General features: G+C 43.9%; 1 protein-coding gene across 2 annotated transcripts in view; it reads right to left on the bottom strand.

Moving 5' to 3' along the window:
• ppp2r5eb (protein phosphatase 2, regulatory subunit B', epsilon isoform b) overlaps window positions 1-22,173 on the bottom strand; it is a 38,356-nt gene that overhangs the window by 13,682 nt on the left and 2,501 nt on the right. Inside the window, exons 2-4 of one of the 2 annotated variants that reach the window (XM_014190090.3) lie at window positions 18,018-18,181; window positions 683-879; window positions 329-430 (exon numbers count right to left, since the gene is read on the bottom strand). In XM_014190090.3, coding sequence (XP_014045565.1) covers window positions 329-430; window positions 683-879; window positions 18,018-18,174 — 456 coding nt within the window. In that variant the 5' untranslated portion in view covers window positions 18,175-18,181. Of the gene's footprint in view, window positions 1-328; window positions 431-682; window positions 880-11,627; window positions 11,759-18,017; window positions 18,182-22,173 lie in introns of those variants that run through there. The other variant, XM_014190102.3, reaches the window with a different exon arrangement.

Below are 22,173 nucleotides of genomic sequence, written 5' to 3'. Positions count from 1 at the left end.
CCATACCTTAACCATAGTACACAAGGGACTGTCAGAGCCAGGACTTTAAAGGGGAACACAACTCAAAAACTATATTTTGGTATTTTTAGTCCACTGTTGATACAGTCCCAAAATGTTATGCATGTCAGCAGGCAAGTTTTCAAGATATTGGACTTTCAAGAAGCAAAGTGTCACAGGCCACATCATCATGCATTAAAGATAAACATCAGAATACTAAGGATTTCAGGTAGGTTTTTACAGAGGGGAACGACACTCAGTCTCCAATAGAAGGCAGTACACACACAAACCAATACATACGCACACACATCAACTGTAGCCTCAGTTTTACCTGTAAGTGTGGCCATGAGGCCTCCAGTGTGGGTTCATCCTCCTCTGGGTCAAACTCATTACTGTCACTGGGTGGAAGGGTCCGGAATATGTTGTAAGACACCTGGGAGACAGGACAGAGAACAACACACAATCAACTGACTTCCCTGGAGATTAAGGCTGTGGACATTAGAGTGGAGTGAATAATATGAAAATCGGTTTTATAGGCAACTCAGGCACTTCAACATGGATGTGAAGCAGAAACGTTGATTAAGGTTCATTGTTGATAAATATGATAAATACAAACTTAAATTGGCTGGAAGCGAGTATATTTTTGACATGAGTGCGTGTTCTGTTTAGTGTGTGGTAGCCTCACCATTTTGACCACCTCCGGGTAGGCCTGTTCTGTCAGGTAGCCCCTGCTGACGGTGACATAGTCCACCAGCTCGTTGAGCGTGGAGCGCTTGTACTCCTTCATCTTCAGGTCAGACAGCGTGTCCATGAAATCAAACACAGTGCAGCACTGCTGCAGCTTCTTCAGGAACAGCTCCGGCTGCTCCGGTGCCGGCACGTCTACACACAGGGAGAGAAAGAGATGTCAGGAGAGAGAAGCCTACTAGTATAGGGAGACTTCCAGCAGAGAGGAAGAGGACAACATGGCAAAAACAGAGCAATCACATGAGAGGACATCTGAACAGAGCCCTGAAACCAGTAATAAAAGAAAGCTGGAGTAGAGATGGAGCCCTTGAACTGATCTTTTGTTACACCACACAGAAACTAAACCCTGTATACAAGAAGAAGTTGCACATAAGCCATCAGTATTTATTCATAAATGGAATGGACAGTTGTAGGCCCAACATTCAGCTAAGTTAATTACATGCAAACCCCTGGCGTTTCTGTCCAGGGTTCACAGTGGATGGACGGTTACGGAGAGTTCAGAGCAGGTTCTGTGGGGAACACATTGCTAAAGTTCAGTCTCCCTCTAATGCTGAATGCAGCCCTGATGTACCAATCGAACTAAACTCAGTCTTCCATTATGTAAGACATAAGCTGCTATAAAGGCAAAGGACCAGTATCGTAAGTAAGCATTTTACTGTTAGTCAAAAACTGTTGTTAACGAAGCATGTGACAAATAACATTTGATTATCTCTGTGCCCACACCATTTGACCCTACAGGTCACTCATCACCGCAGAATATGGCTCTCGTCAACATGTATAAGAGTAGCATCCACAGTAAACAGTGTAGCACAGGTAGAAGAACAAAGACCATACAAACCAGAGGAATGGGCATCTGTCCCAGAGATTGGGAAACCGATCAATAAAAATGTAATAATGTAAAGAGGTTTCCATCAGAGACCAGTTTGCCCAAGAGCTTCACCCGAGGCTATATGTACTAGTACTTATATCTAGGTAGTCTAGTCTTCTGAGTCTCCTACATAGTGCATTAGTCTGTTCCTGCAGTTTAAACAGGTGGTATAAAACACACAGACAGTATTATTAAAAGTGACCTTATCATGGACCATCACTAAGACACTATCTATCTACCCGGTCTTCCTCAGCCAAGCATCTGTCAACATGACATTACACAGGGCAATATCTCAGCCAGAAAGTCAGCCAGCCAGGCAGCATGGGTAAGACAGAGCACAGGAGAGGCCAGGGTTACAGAACAAGTCTACCAGGCCTGTAAAAGAATAGTAGCCTTGTAATCCTTTAGTGTGTTTACTGTATTTATACTTGGGATATCGCTTCCAACAGTAAAAGAAAAATAGCTGGAGGACGTCTTTAAATGCCCAGTAAAGTCCAAATTCAGTTTTTCTGTGTTTTGTATTATTTTGTACAACAGCTGATGAAACTAACACTGTAAAAGTGTGACTTAAAAAAAGTTATTTCCTGATAGTTGAAAATACAAATCTACACAGGACCTTCTAAAAATCAGCAGTTTTGCATGGGTGGGAGTGTCTGCTTTCAACAGTGACATAACCATGCAGTAAAATGGTTAATAGACCAATAACAAAGAGTTCCAAACCGCTCTGCCAATAACAGCTAGTTTTCAGTTTTCCCTTCCCACTCCCTTGACAGCCCTAGCTAAATTCTTGCTTGAGAAATTATTTAGGTAAAAAGCTAGTTTTGCCCATTTGAATGGAAATCCATTACATTAAGGTACTTAACTGTTACCCAGACATTATTTGACGTCGCTATAAAAATGGCTGCATTGAGCATTTGTAACCTTTATTTAACTAGGCAAGTGAGTTAAGAACAAATTCTTATTTACAATGACGGCTTACTCCGCCCTATGGGACTCCCAATCACAGTCGGATGTGATACAGCCTGGAATCGAACCAGGTACTATAGTGACGCCTCTTGCACTGAGATGCAGTGTCTTAGACCGCTGTGCCACTCAGGAGCCCATTTAAAAAGGACAAAAAAACGATGCACATTAATGTTATAAACTTATCATCATTAGGGCATCAATTCAGGCAATTTATCTCAAAATGGATATTTGTCCATATCGCCCAGCTTTACATATCCAAACAGGGATAGAGTACGAGTCGAAAATGGGACGCGTGCCACCGGTGACGTTACTGCCATCTACGCTCGTTGCCCTAGCTAAACATGAGCAAAATTTCTTCCTGTATTCCTGCCCCGCCTACCCAAAATCTTGATTTGCTGGGAGAGTTGTTGGTCTGACGGCGACCCTCCCTGGAACAATATTTTGTCCTATTTCGAAATTTCCAAGAGAAACCAACATCACCCCCTAGCCTAATGCTCTTGTTCCTATACCTATCCAAGTTTAAATCACAGATAGCAAGGACCATCAGGGTGAGTGCGTGGTTAGTCTAGTACAATGCCTCTCCTGTTAGGCCTGCCACACCGTGTGTGTGTGTGTGTGTGTGTGTGTGTGTGTGTGTGTGTGTGTGTGGGGGGGGGGGCAGGGTCTGTGGCTGCTGCTGGTGCCTGTCCCGTTCCTGGTTGGTTCATATAATTAGTGCACCAGTACAGTCAGTGATGGTCTTCCATCCAGCCCCTGGGTATATAGGAGAGGAGTAGCATGTGAATGGCCTTAAAGGAAGCTATTAATAGAGCAGATAGTCACACAGGAGAGAGTAATCCCTCCAGGGAGAATCAGCGCCCAGCCGGGCTCAGCACACAACCACTCTTGTGGTGCCATTACTCCAAGTGTTGTTCATCAGTTGATGTGAGAAAGTCTCCTGGAAGAGCGATCTTGCAACTATTAACTTTGATATAAAACTCAGCAAAATAGATAGGCTCTTAGAACCATGGAGAGTGAAACACCTGTCCATCTACAAGAAAATGACCCTGATTAAATATGTCAACTGCGATATTTCTAGATAATTATTCATTGCTCTACCAAATCCAGGAGAATCCTTTTTGAAAAGCGAGAAAAAAATATTTGGAATGGCAAACCAGATAAAGCTACAAGCACTATTACAGACACAATTGGAAAGTATTCAGAACCCTTCCCTTTATCCACATTTTGTTACATTACATCCTTATTCTAAAATGGATCAAATCTTTTTTTCATCATCCATGTACACACAATAACCCCGACAAGTGAAGAGAGGTTTTTAGAATTTTTGCAAACGTATTACAAATAAAAAACAGAAATACCTTATTTACCTAAGTATTCAGACCTTTTGCTATGAGACTCGAAATTTAGCTCAGGTGCAACCTGTTTCCATTGACCATCCTTGGTAAATCCACCTGTGGTAAATTCAATTGATTGGACATAATTTGGAAAGGCACACACCTGTCTATATAAGGTCACACAATTAACAGTGCATGTCAGAGCAAAAACCAAGCTATGAGGTCGAAGGAATTGTCCGTAGAGCTCGGAGACAGGATTGTGTCGAGGCACAGATCTTGGGAAGGGTGCCAAAATGTCTGCAGCATTGAAGGTCTTCAAGAACACAGTGGCCTCCATCATTCTTAAATGGAAGAAGTTTGAAACCGCCAAGTCTCTTCATAGAGCTGGCCGCCTGCCAAACAGAGCAATCGGGGGAGAAGGGCCTTGGTCAGGGAGGTGACCAAGAACCCTGTCACTCTGACAGAGCTCCAGAGTTACTCTGAGAAGATGGAAGAACCTTCCAGAAGGACAACCATCTCTGCAGCACTCCACCAATCAGGCCTTTATGGTAGAGTGGCCAGATGGAAGCCACTCCTCAGTAAAAGGCATATGACAACCTGCTTGGTGAGTGCCAAACGGCACCAAAAAGGACTCTCAGACCATGAGAAAGAAGATTCTCTGGTATTATGAAACAAAGATTGAACTCTTTGGCCTGAATGCCAAGCGTCACGTCTGGAGGAAACCTGGCAGCATCATGCTGTGGGGATGTTTTTCAGCAGCAGGGACTGGGAGACTAGTCAGGATCGAAGAGAAGATGAACTGAGCACAGTACAGAGATATCCCTGATGAAACCTGCTCCAGGGCACTCAGGATCTCAGACTGGGGGCAAAGGTTCACCTTCCAACAGGACAACAACTCTAAGCACACAGTCAAGACAACACAGGAGTGGTTTCGGGTCTCTGAATGTCCTTGAGTGGCCCAGCCAGAGCCCGGAATTGAACCTGATCTAACACCTCTGGAGAGACCTGAAAATAGCGGTGCAGCAACTCCCCAACCAACCTGAGAGAGCTTGAGAGGATCTGCAGAGAAGAACGGGAGAAACTCCCCAAATACAGGTGTTCCAAGTTTGTAGGGTCATACCCAAGAAGACTCAAGGCTGTAATCACTGCCAAAGGTGCTTCAACAGAGTAAAAGGTCTGACTACTTATGTAAATGTGATTAGTCAGTTGTTTATTTTTCCAAAAATGTCTAAAAACCTGTTTTTGCTTTGTCAGTATGGGATATTGTGTGTAGATTTTGGAATAAGGCTGTAATGTAACACAATTTGGAAAAAGTCAAGGGGTCTGAATACTTTGCAGATGCACTGTATATAACGAAAATGGGTTTGGAGGGTTAAAACTATTAAATATTAAGGCATTAAACCCCTTTTAAAGCCTCCATTATACCAACATATCCTAATCCAAACTAGTTTTCCAGCAGGCTACTAAGAGAGGCCCATCCTGTTTAAGATTGTCAATCTGCAAAAAGGCAAAGAGCCCAAAGGATCCCTGTTTGAAGTATCCTCCTTTTAAATGAAGCCATACGGAGTTGGCTACAATTGAAATTTCATCCTCCATAAAAGCCAGATCAAATATTACAGGAAATAATATGGCTAAACTCCAATTTACTGAAAACATTTTCAAGGGTATAATATTCATGAAAGGACATTGTAAACGAGTAACATTTTCACAAAAGCAACTAAGAGGCAATTACTTAAAAAAGAAATTAAAGAATGAGTCTGTCTACTACGCATTACCACTCATTAAAAAACATAAATGGCTTATACTTATGAGTATAAATCGAAGTCAAAAGGTTTGACCACAGTGCCGCAAAAAATTCAAGTCTGTTGGGAAACAGGTCTCTGATGTACCAATACCTTGGCATCAGGTCTATGAACTGATATATAAAACAACAATTGACATCAATCCGTTCATTTATATTTAAGCTATTAGATAAACTTGCCACAAAATACAATGCTCAATATATGGGGAATTAAACAGTCAGCCTTGTGCAGATTCTGCTACTCAGTTTGCAGGTCCATCTGAACCCTGATATGACATAAAACAACCATTCCTGGATCTGACTGCAAACGCGAGCCACCGATGGACAGTACCAGAAAATATGCTCTAGTGAGTCTGTTTCTTCATGGCAGAGTTCGCATAAGGCTGACTGTTCAATTCCCCATATATTGAGCATTATTTTTGTAGCAACATTTTTATCTAATAGCTCGCTTTTGCAGTCAGGTCCAGGAATAGTTATGTCATAATATCAGGGTTTAGATGTACCTGCAAACTGTATTGTTAGGGGACCTGAAAAACCACGATCAGTCAATGGGAAATATCAATATGCTCTTGGGGTAAAGTACTTTTCTTTGGGGCAATATCAGTAGAAATGTTACAAATAGGAAGGTTCAGGACCCTCGTAAGACATCACAGTAAAATGGAGGGATGTATTGCAAAAGGAAATAGCAAAATGGTAGTGTCCTGGGAAAGATGAACCTGTGGACATCTGAGGGTTGGGGTTAAGACCAAAATAAATGGTGGATTGGCCAGTCGGTGAAAATCTAAGACTTGCAGAAAGAGGAAATGAGGAATATATGTATAATAATTTATCTACATGTGCCATACATGTGAACGAAAATAGCAGAAGTGTTGTTGTCCGTTAGTTTACTCCAATCAGGGAAGGGTTGGTAGGGTAAAAATAATAATAAACCTAATAAATATTTTTCTGTTTAAAACAGCACTGAACACGACAGCCCTATCCATAACAATACAGCGCCCAACCAGGAGTGAGCACACGGCTCAGTTGACCACAACAGTGCCGCACATGACAGGGAGCATGTCCTAGAACACACCAACACAGTAAAGTCCACAATTCCAATGTGTAATAAAGTATGTATAGTTTAGAAAATAGGTGAGAGTCCAACCCATCCCTGTCAGACTACCCTAGCACAACCCTGGGCTGCTGGGCTCAGACTCACGCCATTGAAGAAGCATTCAGCACGTCTCAATCCCAATTGTCCCAAATAAACAACATAGGAAAGATCAGCATTCAGCACCATGTAATCTAGCCTGATACACTAACATTTACCTTAACATCTAAAATTCAGATGCCATGCCCATAGCAGCAGAACTGAGCACAGCAAACTACAGCACCCTTCCCAGCCCCAGACTAGGTCAGCACTCTGCACAGAATAGTTCAGTCTAGCACACTGACAAGCCTCAGCACAGGGATGGGAGCATCATCATGGCTCCCCTGGCAGACTAAATAAAGACACTGCTGCTTAATTAATGTGGAGAAAGCTGAGCTTCTCAGAGAGTAGTTTAATGGCTCACCACAGGAAATGTTCAAAGTAAATTTCATAATCACTTAAAGCTGTTGAGCAGGGTGCAAGCCTCTCATCATATCCACATAACCAGGGTCCTCTCATAGGACATCTACTGATGAGAGACTGGAGCCTCAGGGACATAATGTACTCTAAAAGCTCGCACACATTTTACCCAATGTGGATCCAGTGGTCGTCTGCCGATCGTTCAGCGCGTTGGGTTTTAAGGACCACCCGAGGTAGACGTCTGACTGCCGACATTTTCCCACGATTCTATATGTAAAATCGGTGCGCACTCGGTTCACGAATGACATTCAGATTAGAGGTCGACCGATTAATCGGAATGGCCGATTTCAAGTTTTCATAACAAAATCGGTAATTTTTACACCGATTTGCCGATTTTTTTTATTTAACTAGGCAAGTCAGTTAAGAACACATTCTTATTTTCAATGACGGCCTAGGAACGGTGGGTTAACTGCCTTGTTCAGGGGCAGAACGACAGATTTTTACCTTGTCTGCTCGGGGATTCGTTTTTGCAACTTTCCGGTTACTAGTCCAACTCTCTAACCACCTGCCTTACATTGCACTCCACGAGGAGCCTGCGTGGCAGGCTGATTACCTGGTATGCGAGGGCAGCAAGAAGCCAAGGTAAGTTGCTAGCTAGCATTAAACTTATCTTCTAAAAGACAATCAATCAATCTTAACATAATCACTAGTTAACTACACATGGTTGATGATATTACTAGTTTATCTAGCGTGTCCTGCATTGCATATAACCGATGCGGTGCCTGTTAATTTCTCATCGAATCACAGCCTACTTCGACAAACGGGTGATGATTTAACAAGCGCGTTTGCTAAAAAGCACTGTCGTTGCACCAATGTACCTAACCATAAACATCAATGCCTTTCTTCAAAATCAATACACAAGTATATATTTTTAAACCTGCATATTTAGTTAATATTGCCTGCTAACATGAATTTCTTATAACTAGGGAAATTGTGTCACTTTTCTTGCGTTCCGTGCAAGCTGTCAGGGTATACGCAGCAGTTTGGGCCACCTGGCTCATTGCGAACTGTGTGAAGTCCATTTATTCTTAACAAAGGCCGAAATTAATTTGCCAGAATTGTACATAATTATGCCATAACATTGAAGTTTGTACAATGTAACAGCAATATTTAGACTTAGGGATGCCATCCGTTATATAAAATACGGAACGGTTCCGTATTTCACTGAAAGAATAAACGTTTTGTTTTTCGAAATGATAGTTTCCGGATTCAACCATTTTAATGACCAAAGGCTCGTATTTCTGTGTGTTATGTTATAATTAAGTCTATGATTTGATAGAGCAGTCTGACTGAGCGGTGGTAGGCACCAGCAGCCTCGTAAGCATTCATTCAAACAGCACTTTCGTGCGTTTTGCCAGCAGCTCTTCGCAATGCTTCAAGCATTGTGCTGTTTATGACTTCAAGCCTATCAACTCCCGAGATTAGTCTGGTGTAACCGATGTGAAATGGCTAGCTAGTTAGCGGGGTGCGCGCTAATAACGTTTCAAACGTCACTTGCTCTGACTTGGAGTAGTTGTTCCCCTTGCTCTGTAACGCTGCTTCGAGGGTGGCTGTTGTCGATGTGTTCCTGGTTTGAGCCCAGGTAGGAGCGAGGAGAGGGACGGAAGCTATACTGTTACACTGGCAATACTAAAGTGCCTATAAGAACATCCAATAGTCAAAGGTATGAAATACAAATCGTATAGAGAGAAATAGTCCTATAATAACTACAACCTAAAACTTCTTACCTGGGAATATTGAAGACTCATGTTAAAAGGAACCACCAGCTTTCATATGTTCTCATGTTCTGAGCAAGGAACTTAAAATGTTAGCTTTTTTTACATGGCATGTATTGCACTTTTACTTTCTTCTCCAACACTTTGTTTTTGCATTATTTAAACCAAATTGAACATGTTTCATTATTTATTTGAGGCTAAATAGATTTTATTGATGTATTATATTAAGTTAAAATAAGTGTTCATTCAGTATTGTTGTAATTGTCATTATTATTACAAATAAATAAAATCGTCCGATTAATCGGTATTGGCTTTTTTTGGTCCTCCAATAATCGGTATCGGCGTTGAAAAATCATAATCGGTCGACCTCTAATTCAGATGTGCTAAGTACTCTCGGCCAGCAAACGCTACTGGTGTCTCTGAGCCCTATGTGGGCTCAGAGACTTGGACTTGCTGTGCAATGCTGCTCTACCGCATGGTAATATGACATAAGTCATGATTGACACACCCATCTCAGCCCAATGTGTTACAGTCCCCTTGTCCTGCCCAACAGTCACCTTTTTTATCTGACTGAAAAAGATGGGTTAAACAACGACACCTGCAGGCAGAGAAAATCCAATATCAACGGCAGTAGCAAAATTTCTAAGTACCGTACAGAGCACACGGTAGTACCGTACAGAGCACACGGTAGTACTGTAACCGTACAGAGCACAAGGTAGTACCGTACAGAGCACACGGTAGTACTGTAACCGTACAGAGCACAAGGTAGTACCGTACAGAGCACTCTGTAGTACCGTACAGAGTACTCCGTAGTACCGTACAGAGTACTCCGTAGTACTGTACAGGGTACTCCGTAGTACTGTAACCATACAGAGCACACTGTAGTACTGGTACAGAGTACTCCGTAGTACTGTAACCATACAAAGTACTCCGTAGTACTGTACAGAGTACTCCGTAGTACTGTGACTGGGAGGCCATCCTTGTAAATGAATGACCAGCAGTGTTAGTCATGTGATGCTAAAGCTAAAGGACACTATGAGTTGAAATTCACATGGAAGTAACGCAAATGGACACTTTGCCAGGTCTTAAGACTCAAACCAAGTACTTTGCTTCAGGACTTAATAAAAACCCATCATCCGTGGAGTTTACTCAGAACGTAGCAGACTATTCTTAGTGGTCACCGTTTTTAGATGGAAACACAAATCCAGGAAGTGAGTGTAGGTATAGAGTAACAATTACGTCCCTCAGAGCAGCCGACACACACACAGACACACACAGACACACAGACACACACACACACAGTGTGCCTGCTTGCTTGTCTAAGGGGAAAACCCCGGCCACACTATACACTCTGGCGGGCTTGGGTTACGGTTGCAGGAGAGAGTGAGCGGTTCCAACAGATGGGCTCAGCAGGTGACCAGGCCAACACTGTCAGAGACTGAAGGTCGATATGTATGATATGTACTGTATGTATACACAGGAAGGCAGACCAACAAGTCAACACTGTGTCAGAGATGGAGAACCACACACACACTGTCTGCATCGTCTCTGAGCTGTAGATTAGACAACAAACCAGGTAATGGTTGGTCGGACTATGGTCTGGCAGAAACGCAACCAACTCTGGACCACAGGGATTCAATTCCAACCTGAGCCCTTCCTGTGTGTGCCCATCTTAGTATCCATCTCATCATTCAGACTTTTCTATAATGAAAATATTTAATTCCTTTAAAACAAGTTCCTACTACTTGTTAATTTAGTCAACCAGTATGCTATACAATGGAATGACACCATGAAAGAAGTTGAGACATTATTTTCTGTCCTCTCTATGTGTTCTCATATGGCAGCTTCAAGAAGCCTCATTATGAACTACACTGCCATGTACTGTCAATCATTGGCGGATGTAATCATGCCAACTTTGCTCTCCACTATAGTAACAAGGCCGACGGAGTTCATACAAGTCATTTTAACTTGGACATTGAAATCCTCCCAGGCATTGTACAGCTACGGTCACCTGTTGGTAGCAGAGACTCTCTGTGTGCCTCCTTTCAAAGGCAGTGTGGGTAATCTGGGGCTGTCCACACAATGGCACTCTTCACACACAGGGTCAGGTGAGAGGGCCAGCTGCAGCGTGCGCAGGTGAATCACATAGCAAGCATTCCACCAGCCATAGCCACCACACCACGCCCTTAACAAGCATAACTCTGAAAACCCCTGCAATCAGTGGCACTGACCATGACAACACAGTCAATATACTGCCTGCTGTAACACCTGCCTGGCTACCACAACATCCTCTGGCAGACAGAAAGCCAGCAGAAGGAAGGCTGCTGTATGGCGAAGTTACTGCAGCGCTCCTTAGAGATGATTGCTGCACAGGCCGCTCCACTCTTATCCTACACCTGACTTCGAAAGCTCAGTCAAACCCTCTCCCATGTCCCCCTGCCATTACCACTCCATCTTCACAGTCCATTTATATACTCTCCACTCAGCCCCACAGACAGACATACCAACACAGCCAGCCAAGCCTTAGAGAAGGCCCTTAGTAGGTTAACTATAACACTCCTCCACCCCCAGCAGAATCACGGACACTCACTCTCAGGTTTCCGTTCCTCTGTAGAGTCCACCAGCCCAAAAAAAGAATCTGCTGAGGAAAAATGATTCAAATATTGATGGTGTGAAAAATAGTAGTTTGTTGTAGTGGGCACACACTCCCCCCTATGCTGCTTGTTTGGAGCGAGTGGGACTGGAAATCTATAAAGAGACAACTGGTGGATCAGGTTACCCCTAAGGGGAGGGGGTAGGGGGGAGAGGGAGCGTTGGGGGGGCCGCACCGACCAAACAGAGACCAGGAACCACCAGACAGAGAGAGGGGCTGACAGAAGCTCTACGGCCAGTGCTGTTCCCCTAACTCCCCTTTCACCATGTCCCGGTCTTCATTCTATTTCTACTCCCCTCTTTTTTTAAATTCGGCTCACGAGGTCAGAGAGAGCGATCTGTCTTCCGTACTACACAGAGAAGTGGTCCTAAAAAACAGACATCTCGCCAGCGCACATCCTTAACATAGGCATCACTCCACTTTGAAGATTCCGGTAAACAGAGGGAGTCTCCACTCCACCTAGTAGATGAGGAAGGAGGGGAAAGGGTTTGCCATGACCTGGCCAAGCGTTGGAAAATCCTCTTCGTCCTCCTCTTCCTCCCTCCCTCTGCCATGAAGCATTAGGACACTAAGTCTTTCTTCGGGCTCCATGCCAGGCTCATCACTACTCTCTCGTTCTCTCTGTCACTCTCACCATCCCTCTAACTTCCTGTGGAGGCTCTTAAAGAGCTACCACAACAACTCTTGACTTGCACACTGAGGGAGACATCCACGCAGGCCTGGAACAACTACCTGAAACAACATATAGGAATAAAAAGTCTCCCTTGTTGGGACCATGGGCTCTGCAGCCTAGCAAACTATGAATGCTTATTTCTATTGTCTTTGTTGACATGGGGTGAAAATCAGTCCCCTTTCCACCTTCAAGAAATAGCAAAAGAATTTAAACAAACTGAATCAACATAGGAGGCTCAGATCTAGTTACAGGAAAACCATATTTCCCTGGCTGTGACTAGCAGGTGAAGTCTGAAAGGCCACCCGCACAGTCTCTTTACTCTCACTGACTGCGTACATAGAGTGCTCCTCAGAGGTCAAAGGTCAGTCAGTCGATGATAGATGAGGGCGTGTGGTGGCGCCATATGGAGGGTTGAGGCATCGCCAGTCGCCACCACATGGTTGGATAGAATAAGTGCAGCTCACCTAACACCAGGCAACTACACACCTCCTCAGTCAGACAACAGCTACTTCCTCCTGTTGTCTACATGGTCCCAGACCCGACTACAATCATTTGAAAATGCATCCTTCCTCTACTCCTTGTAAGTATTCCAAGTGTGCAAAGATCCAACATGAATTGAGAGGTGAAATCAGAAGGGTTTCACAACGCTTTCATCAATCCAGTCATGTCAGATCTGTGATCACGTCACAGGATGGTAGATACCATTTCAATGTATTAAGACTCTGCGTTTCACTGTGGTGATGTGCTCGTTAGAGCAATGCATGGGCATGAATTTAAGTCCGAACACCTACCCAAGCCCACGACGTTCAGGCCTGATTCCTTCTACCAAATTTAAGGCCCAGCCCTGCCCGAAACCAGAAATAACTTCCTCTGTTAGTAAATCCATTTGCTGCTGCTCCTCTCTGTCACTCGCTCCCTGTGCTCTGCTCATGGCGGTTCTGAGTATCCATAGCAACGGCTCCGCTTGGGCTGCTCTGCTCAATGAAGAGACATGAGAGAGCAGTTAGCTGTTAGCTACTTTTCGTCACGCTGAACTCCGACAAAACGTATTCTTTTCTGTGAAATAATCTCTCTGGTCGCGAGGTTGAAGCACTTCTGACACCATGTTATGATCTTAAACAGATATGACTGTGCTGCGCAGCACACGCAAATGGCTTCAAAATGTTAGTATACCCGTGACCTGCCCGTACTGTTGTTATTGATGAAAATAAAAAAACAGGCCGTGCCTGGCCCTAGCCTGATGTATAATGTCGGGGTCCGTCGGGCTCGGGGAGGGGAGCAGAGCTCTAGAGCTTGTCCCCTTAATTAAAGAGGAGATTACTGGTAAAAAGCTGTCACTAAAATGGAATCACATAAAAAGGCACTTACAAAGATAACAATATTTAGGTTTAACCACTTAAAATGATGGTGTCCCACATGATGAGAAAATCACAGTATGTCAGATCCGATTTACACCTTTTATTATGCAGGTGTTTATATAAGAACATGGATGGTATATAGTGCACACAGAGCACAGTAGTGCTGCCCGACCACATTATCCTCACTTGGGCCTGAATGCAGAGCAAGATACACAGGCAGAACATAGAGCGTCACTGGGCTTAGTATCATTCTGACTAACTACAGGACGTCAACAGGAGACAGCAACTCACCTCGTCCTGAGAGAGGAAGAACAGGACCTAACCTGAGTGGAGCGGACTACTGCACCCTGCTCGCCCAGAGCTCTGCTATGTTCTACAGCGGCACTGGCTGGTAATGGTGAAAGTGTGACTCACTCACTCACGGCCAGGCAAACAAACTAAAGTGGCCCTGAGTGGAGAAGAGAGGACAGTGAAGTGATGCCACCCACTCGCGTGGCAGACAGACCTTCAGGAGGGAGGGACACACCCTGGCTGAGGCTCTGGTTCCTGTCAGGCTGCATTCCGTCTGTCACTCTAGTCTCAACCTCTCTGTATAGAGCCAGGCAGGCAGGAGAGGACTGACCCCACATGTGAATCAGCAGCAGGCTGCCTCCCTGTCTGGGCATGCAGTTCACGTACAACCAGCAGCATGCATACACACTGGCGTATACGCTGCGCGAGCATAGAGCAGGGGTGCAAACTGGTGACTGTCCAAAAAGGCGATTGTTTTACATATCATTTGCATATTCTCAGAGAGTATCAAGTGCATAATACATAGTGGAATACTGTCAATACTCCTAACTTTTCAAACTACAATAGACAGAGAAAATAGTGTCCTGGGGTAGAAAAGTGGGTTGGGCTCTTTGGTCTTAGTTTATGGTTTATCATGACATGATAAATCTCAGTCTGCCCAGACAGAGTTAGGATTTGCTTATTTTCTTGAGGACATACATTTTCCAGTGGGTTTAATAAAGCAGTGCAAGGTGAAGGTCAAGGACTAGGCCTACCCATCTGCTAAATGAATTCTTAGCCAACATTAAGCACAACTCAGTCTCCTCTTAGTACAATCTGACCTGTCAGTATAACTCACACACAACTCATTTTCAAGACAATTATTTTATTATGAAGCTCAAAATGAACAGTAACAGGTTATCACTCACATCTAGCCTACACTCACCTACAGTCCACATTTTAGCTTCCTTCCTTTTAGCGTCGACTAAAACTTATGTTGCTCTTTTTCTTTGTTTAGCTGTTTCCTCAGTCTGGCCTGCTTCTCCTCCTCCACTGCAGTCTTCCTGGTCTGCTGGGCACTGGATGTTGGCTGGTAACCACCCCTTCGTCTTCATCAGGTTCTCCTGTCTCTGAGCTTTATCCTTCATTCCTGCAGTGCGGATGTTCTTAGAGTCCCTTGCTCAACTTGACATCATCTCTCTGGAACATCTGTAAGGCAGTCAGACTCCTGGACCTGTGGATATATTTGGTGGTCTGAATTGCATTGAAGGTAGCCATGTTCATGCTCTTTTGAGCTATGATGTCTCCCATCACATTAAACGAAGACTCCACCATAGGACCATGGAAGATTGAGGGAGACACTAGTAAAATCTGGTTCAGGCTCCACCACTTGATCATGTTGTCCTCACCATCCTTGTAAGGGGGAAGGGTAGAGTCCACATTAAACTTCACGACTTCCAGTGGAAGCTGAAATTCGGGTGGAACTGGGTGGTCCATCATCCTAGCAAGCCGCTTCAACAGGATGCCAGTCTGAATGGCCTCTCACCACTGGGTCCTGTGCAGAGAGCAATTGCAGGGTCATGCTGTCCAGGGGCATTTTCTTCTGCATGTAGGCTGCAGTTGTCATGTATGCAGTTTTCACCGCGTTAAGAAACTTCTGCACCATCTGGAAAACATTATGACAAAATAGATTGTAAATGAAAACATCTGACCCAGCGAAAAAGTGTTTTAAGTTTAATTTCTCATTATTATTATACATTTACTAACAGGGTGTCCTGGATGTTCTGCCTTAGGTTTCTCAGACACTGGTCCAACATACAATTCTCTGGAAGGCAGCATCTTGTCAATGAAGTCCATCTCCATGAGCTTCTTGGGTGTGGTGTGGAGATGCTCAGCCTTGAGGAAGCATGCCATGAAAGTGGTGATCACTTCAAGCTGCTTGTCATGCAGCTTGTGTACAACGGTTTGGCTGCCCTGTGAATTAATTATGGCATGTTAAAGGAAAATTCTACTATTTTATGACCACTCAGAAAGATGGTTTGCAGTTAAGGGCAAATGCTCTGCTAATATGTCCTTCTAACTGATGAGACCCAGAGAGTAGGCCTAGTATATACATTTTTTTTTATCCAATAGGAATTTAGAATTCACTTAAAATGTGAAAATACGCACCTGGGAAACCATAACGTACTCCTTCAACATGGGAAGCAGACAGTAGTGCAGCTCTCGAACCAGATCTTCTTCACCACGTTGCAATGAAACAAGTGCCTACAAAACCATGTAAGCCCACTTACAGAGCGTTGGACCTGGTAGCCTGTCAACCTGTGACCAACCAAGTTTCTCCAAAACAACATCTGATACAGTACCTTTGCTGATTTGTAAACTCAGGACCATGGGACAATCACCCGAGCCTGGCTGTGCCTGGCTCACCAGCATTATGCCATTAGTCACCACTAACCTTACATGGCCTTTCAATAGACAAATCAAAAACGCACTAGCAAAATCCTGACTTCCCATACCCCCCAAACTATCTACCTCCATACTAGCACTGCTGCCGTGTGCCATCTCCTTCTTCCCACAAACCAAAGTGACAGCTATCCCTGGCAGTGCATTAGTTTAGTGGGGCACACTGAGCACCTCATTGGATAAAATACATACATTAAAGCAGGTTATGAAAGCTAGTGGCATAGATACAAAAGTAAACACAGACACCCCACCACCCTCTTCAAACACACACCTGGCAGTTATTTGGGGATTAAGGTCAATACAAGGTCAGTAGCATACAGTGTCCCCGCTCCCACACACATACATGCACACAAATAGATTGAGTTGTTTTAATTAAATGTCTTTGCACTTTCCTAGCCATGCAAATGCCTCAAAAATGTTAATACACCATGTACCACAATGTGAGATGGCATGTATGATTCCACTATATAAATGTAAAATCACACAAAATAAGCGGTAGGAAACATTTACAACAAATCGATGACTATAAACTTTCATATTAATCACCACCAATCTGATGTAAAAAGGATGAGTAATTCCCCCAATTTCATGTGTTCAAAACGTGAGCTTGTGTAATGTAATTGTCCACATCAAGGAAAATAGCATATATAAAATGATTTAATATGGCAAAAATGATTCCATATTTTAACTCAGGATGATAGTAAATGACGCAAAGTCGCAAACTTTTACAATAATCACATATTTCTCACTACATTTTCCATTTAGACTTAAAACATGCTCGTGTTTTGAAATGATTTACTATGTACTTTGATGATCACATTATTGATATTTTGTTTAAATGGATTTGATTAGCCTGTGTTTTTTTTGGAGAATTCTCGTATAGCATTCATTGTTTGTCACGTCACCTACTGTTATGCACAATTTAACCGAGTGCTCTAGAAAGAGTTCCCATTGTGACTACGCAGCAGCCCGTGAATTAGCCCTCCCTACAAAGAGCGGAACAGGCGGGAGCTTGACAGCCCGCCGTTCCGCTCTGTGGACAACGAATCCCATTGTTAAGGGCAGAGACACAAGCATCCCGTCACTATATCCAGTATCTCTGGTGGTGATCACACAGGGAGAAGATCTGTTCGCGCCTCTCTTTTATAGTTCAATGGGTGATACACTGCGTCGGCGCACTTTGTGAGCCCCCACCACCACAAAAGTTATTTTTATGGTTCTACACAATTCACGTGGATTACCTATTTGGAGCTCGAAACTGTAAATATCGTCAAAAAGTGACGAGTTTGCATCCCTGATACAGGGACTGTGATGAACATATGCTCACACACTCTCATTCATTCATTCATTCACTGGGCATTGGCTCATGAAGAGTTGCAGAGAGAAGGCATGAACAAGAATCGATGACATCCCTCTGCTCTCTTCCAACCATGCTGGTACCAGCATTCACTACTAAACACACTCCCACATCACACCACTCACAAGTTAGCATGAAGGTTAAATGGAGGGTTATGGATAGAGACTATGTGGGAAGATTTCAGGTATTCGTAATTAAACACTTACCCTTGAGCAGAGGCAGGGGCGTGAGCTCGATGGGTTTGCCCTGAGACCGGAACTGGGACGAACTCTGCGACCGCTTTTGCTTGGCCTTCCTGACAGACTTCCGTGAAAATCCGTCCACTTTGTCCACAGATGGAGGTGTGGTGGCTGCCGAGGACATAGCCCTGCTGTAGGAGGGGAGATAATAACAAGTTGTAAGTCTCTGCTTAACATGTAGCAACACATAAAAAAACACAAGACAGTGTGCATGTGCAAGTACACTACATGACCAAAAGTATGTGGACACCTGCTCATCGAACATCTCATTCCAAAATCATGGGCATTAATATGGAGTTGGTCCCCCCCTTTACTGCTGTAACAGTATCCACTCTTCTGGGAAGCCTTTCCACTAGATGTTGGAACATTGCTGAGGGGACTTGCTTCCATTCAGCCACAAGAGCATTAGTGAGGTTGGGCACTGATGATGGGCGATTAGGCCTGGCTCGCAGTCGGCATTCCAATTCACCCCAAAGGTGTTTGGGGTTGAGGTCAGGGCTCTGTGCAGGCCAGTCAAGTTCTTCCACACAGATTTCAACAAACCATTTCTGTATGGACCTCGCTTAGTGCATGGGGGCATTGTCATGCTCAAACAGGAAAGCACAGAATTGTCTAGAATGTCATTGTATGCTATAGCGTAAAAAACTCCCTTCACTGGAACTAAGGGGCCTAGCCTGAACCATGAAAAACAGCCCAGACCATTATTCCTCCTCCACCTAACTTTACAGTTGGCACTTTGCATTGGAGCAGGTAGCGTTCCCCTGGCATCCACCAAACCCAGTTTAATCTGTAAGACTGCCAGATGGTGAAGCGTGGTTCATCAGTCCAGATAATGCGTTTCCACTGCTCCAGAGTCCAATGGTGGCAAACTTTACACGACTCCAGCTGACGCTTGGTATTGCGCATGGTGATCTTAGGCTTGTGTGCAGCTGCTTGGCCATGGAAACCAATTTTATGAAGCTCCCAACAAACAGTTATTGTGCTGAGGTTGCTTCCAGAGGCAGTTTGGAACTCGGTACTGAGTGTTTGTTTTTGTATTTATTATGGATCCCCATTAGCTGCTGACTCTTCCTGGGGTCCAGCAAAATTATACACCCTACGCGCTTCAGCGGTCCTGTTCTGTGAGCTTGTGTGGCCTACCACTTCACAGCTGAGCCATTGTTGCTCCTAGACATTTCCACTTCACAATAACAGCACTTCCAGTTGACTGGGGCATCTCTAGCAGGGCAGAAATTTGACGAACTGACTTGTTGGAAAGGTGGCATCCTATGACGGTGCCACGTTGAAAGTCACTGAGCTCTTCAGTAAGGCCATTCTACTGCTAATGTTTGTCTATGGAGATTGCATGGCGGTGTCCTTGATTTTATACACCTGTCAGCAACAGGTGTGGCTGAAATAGCCAAATCCTCTCATTTAAAAGATATATATATATATATATATATATACATATATATACACACACACAAAAGTATGTCCACGCCATACCTACATGCACACACAACAGCACCACCCACAACAATGCTGCTAGTGAGGCTGAAAGCTGTCATTTGAGTGCAGACACTCTTGTGCTGAGAGGAAGCTAAGGAAATGTCCAGTGATGTGTGTGCTACTGATTATGCCTCAGTCATTGATTAGGAGCACCAGGAGGGGAAGCCAGAAAGACACTGTACACAACCAACAGCCTGCTGCTCACAACAACCAACCGCCTGCTCACAAACACTAATAAGAGAATACCAACTTTACTGCACTACATCAATTTGTTTTATTATTTAACCTATTTAACTAGGCGAGTCAGTTAAGAACAAATTCTTATTTACAATGACTGACTACGCTGGCCCAAATTGTGCGCCGCCCTATGAGACTCCCAATCACGGGCGATTGTGATACAGCCTAAACCAAAATGGCGCATATGCACCGCCTTTAATCCACCAATTTAGGCAATTCCTAATTGGATTACTACGGGTCTCAGACTCTGTGTGTGTAATAAGAAGTAACCCACAGCATAGCGGAGTGAGGGACAGCATTGACAGAGACGGGGTGCAGCAGGGTTAACAAGAATCCATCCATCAGGTCAAATTCATCCAACGTCTAATACATTATAACTGGTCAAGGGACAGGCAGGGAGAGACAGCGAATAGCAAGCATACTAAAGACATTCAGCCCTGAAACTAGACACACAATCATGTCATGTAGTCTGCCCTGAGAATATGGGTGGCATTGTTAGCTATGGCTTTATCAGCCTGTTTACTGACCCATGGGTGAAATAGTTAAATCAGATGGTCGTAACTCTCGTTCCTACTGCTTACTTGCATAGCCACGCAGGTCTGTTACCATAGCAAAACAAAATCTAGAAAGCACAAACAAGTCCTTTTCCGCAGAAAAATATTGTGATAGTTTGACATTGAAAACTGGACAGGCCTATTCAAATATTATACAAAGTGAGTCCCTGGAGCTAGAGAACATGCTACAAAAGCCTACAAAAAGCCATGCAAACACCACCTGCCACCATGCAGTGGAGACTTAGGCTACAGCCGATGTAAACCCAAGCACACAGCGGTGCATGCTATTCCACATTACAATCACCTGTGCAGTGGCACTAGAGTCCACACATATCAGCATCAGTCCTTAGTGCTCACTCACTGACCAAACAACAAGCCCTAATGGTTGAGGCATGGGTGCTGCTGCTGCTTCACAGCACAAAGCCATTCCCCTCCCATGCTTCTTACATAAGTGACCAGATGACATCCACACAGGCTGGGGGGGATTAAAGACAGAGGGAGAACACACAGAGAGCAACAGAGGGAGAGAGAGCAACAGAGAGAGAGGGAGCATGGGGAAGAGAGCAACTCTACAGGAAGTTAACAAATATCAGCAGGCCCAAGAAAGCTCCTCTTATTACCAGCCAGGGAGCTGGAGAAGAACAAATCACAAACACAGAAAAGAAACAGAGGGAGGGAAACACTTAACACAGGAGCGAAAGGATGGACAGAATTGATGAGGGGATCAAGCAGATGTGCCATACTGCAAACTCCCTATTAACCTCCTCCCCAGCATAGCTTCAGGTTTTATTTGTCACATGCACAGTGCAAGCCCTTCCCAACAGTGCAGTATTCAAAAACAAAATAGTATAACAAAAACACAAGCAATAACACATAAGCAGAATACATTTTTTTTTTTATGTAAGCAATATATAGGGTCAGTGGCAGTACCACATTTAAAATGTACAGGGAATCTGATACTGGAGTAGTTGAGGGAAATATGTACATGTAGGCAGGGATTGGGATAAAGTGACTGGTTGCAGGATAAAAAATAAACAGTATGGCAGCAACATAAGTGGTGGGTAGTGCATATATGTGAGTGTGTGTTCAAGTAAGTGTGTGTGCAAAAGTGTCAGTGTGATAGGTGGATATATACTGAACAGAAATATAAACACAACATGGTCTCATGATTTATGAGCTGAAATAAAATACATTTTCCAGAAGCACAAAAAGAAAAGCTTATTTCTCTTAAATGTGGTGCACAAATTTGATTTCTCATTTTCTAAGAAAATCAATCCACCTGACAAGCTTGGCATATCAAGAACCTGATTAAACAGCATGATCACAATAAAAGGCCACTCTAAAGTGTGCAGTTTTGTCACAACACAATGCCACAAAGTCTCACGCTTTGAGGGAGCGTGCAATTGGCATGCTGACTGCAGGAATGTTCACCAGAGCTGTTGCCAGAGAATGTAATGTTAATTTCTCTACCATAAGCCACCTCCAATGTAATTTTAGAGAATTTGGCAGTATGTCGAACCGGCCTCACACCCGCAGACCTTTTGTAACCATACCAGCCTAGGAACTCCACATCCGGCTTCTTCACCTGCGGGATCGTCTGAGACCAGCCACTGGGACAGCTGATGAAACTGAGGCGTATTTCTGTCTGTAATATAGCCCTTTTGTGGGGAAAAACTCATTCTGATTGGCTGGGCCTGGCTCCCCAGTGGGCCTATGCCCAGTCATGTGCAATCCATAAATTAAGGCCTAATGAATATTTCAATTGACTGATTTCCTTATATGAACTGTAACTCAGTAAAATCTTAGAAATTGTTGCATGTTGCATTTACATTTTTGTTCAGTGT

The sequence above is a fragment of the Salmo salar genome, chromosome 01 (assembly GCF_965601325.2).
Source record: "Salmo salar chromosome 01, fSalSal1, whole genome shotgun sequence".
NCBI lineage: Eukaryota > Metazoa > Chordata > Actinopteri > Salmoniformes > Salmonidae > Salmo > Salmo salar.
The sequence above is the reverse complement of the archived record's forward strand: the minus strand, read 5'-3'. Positions and strand labels throughout refer to the sequence as shown.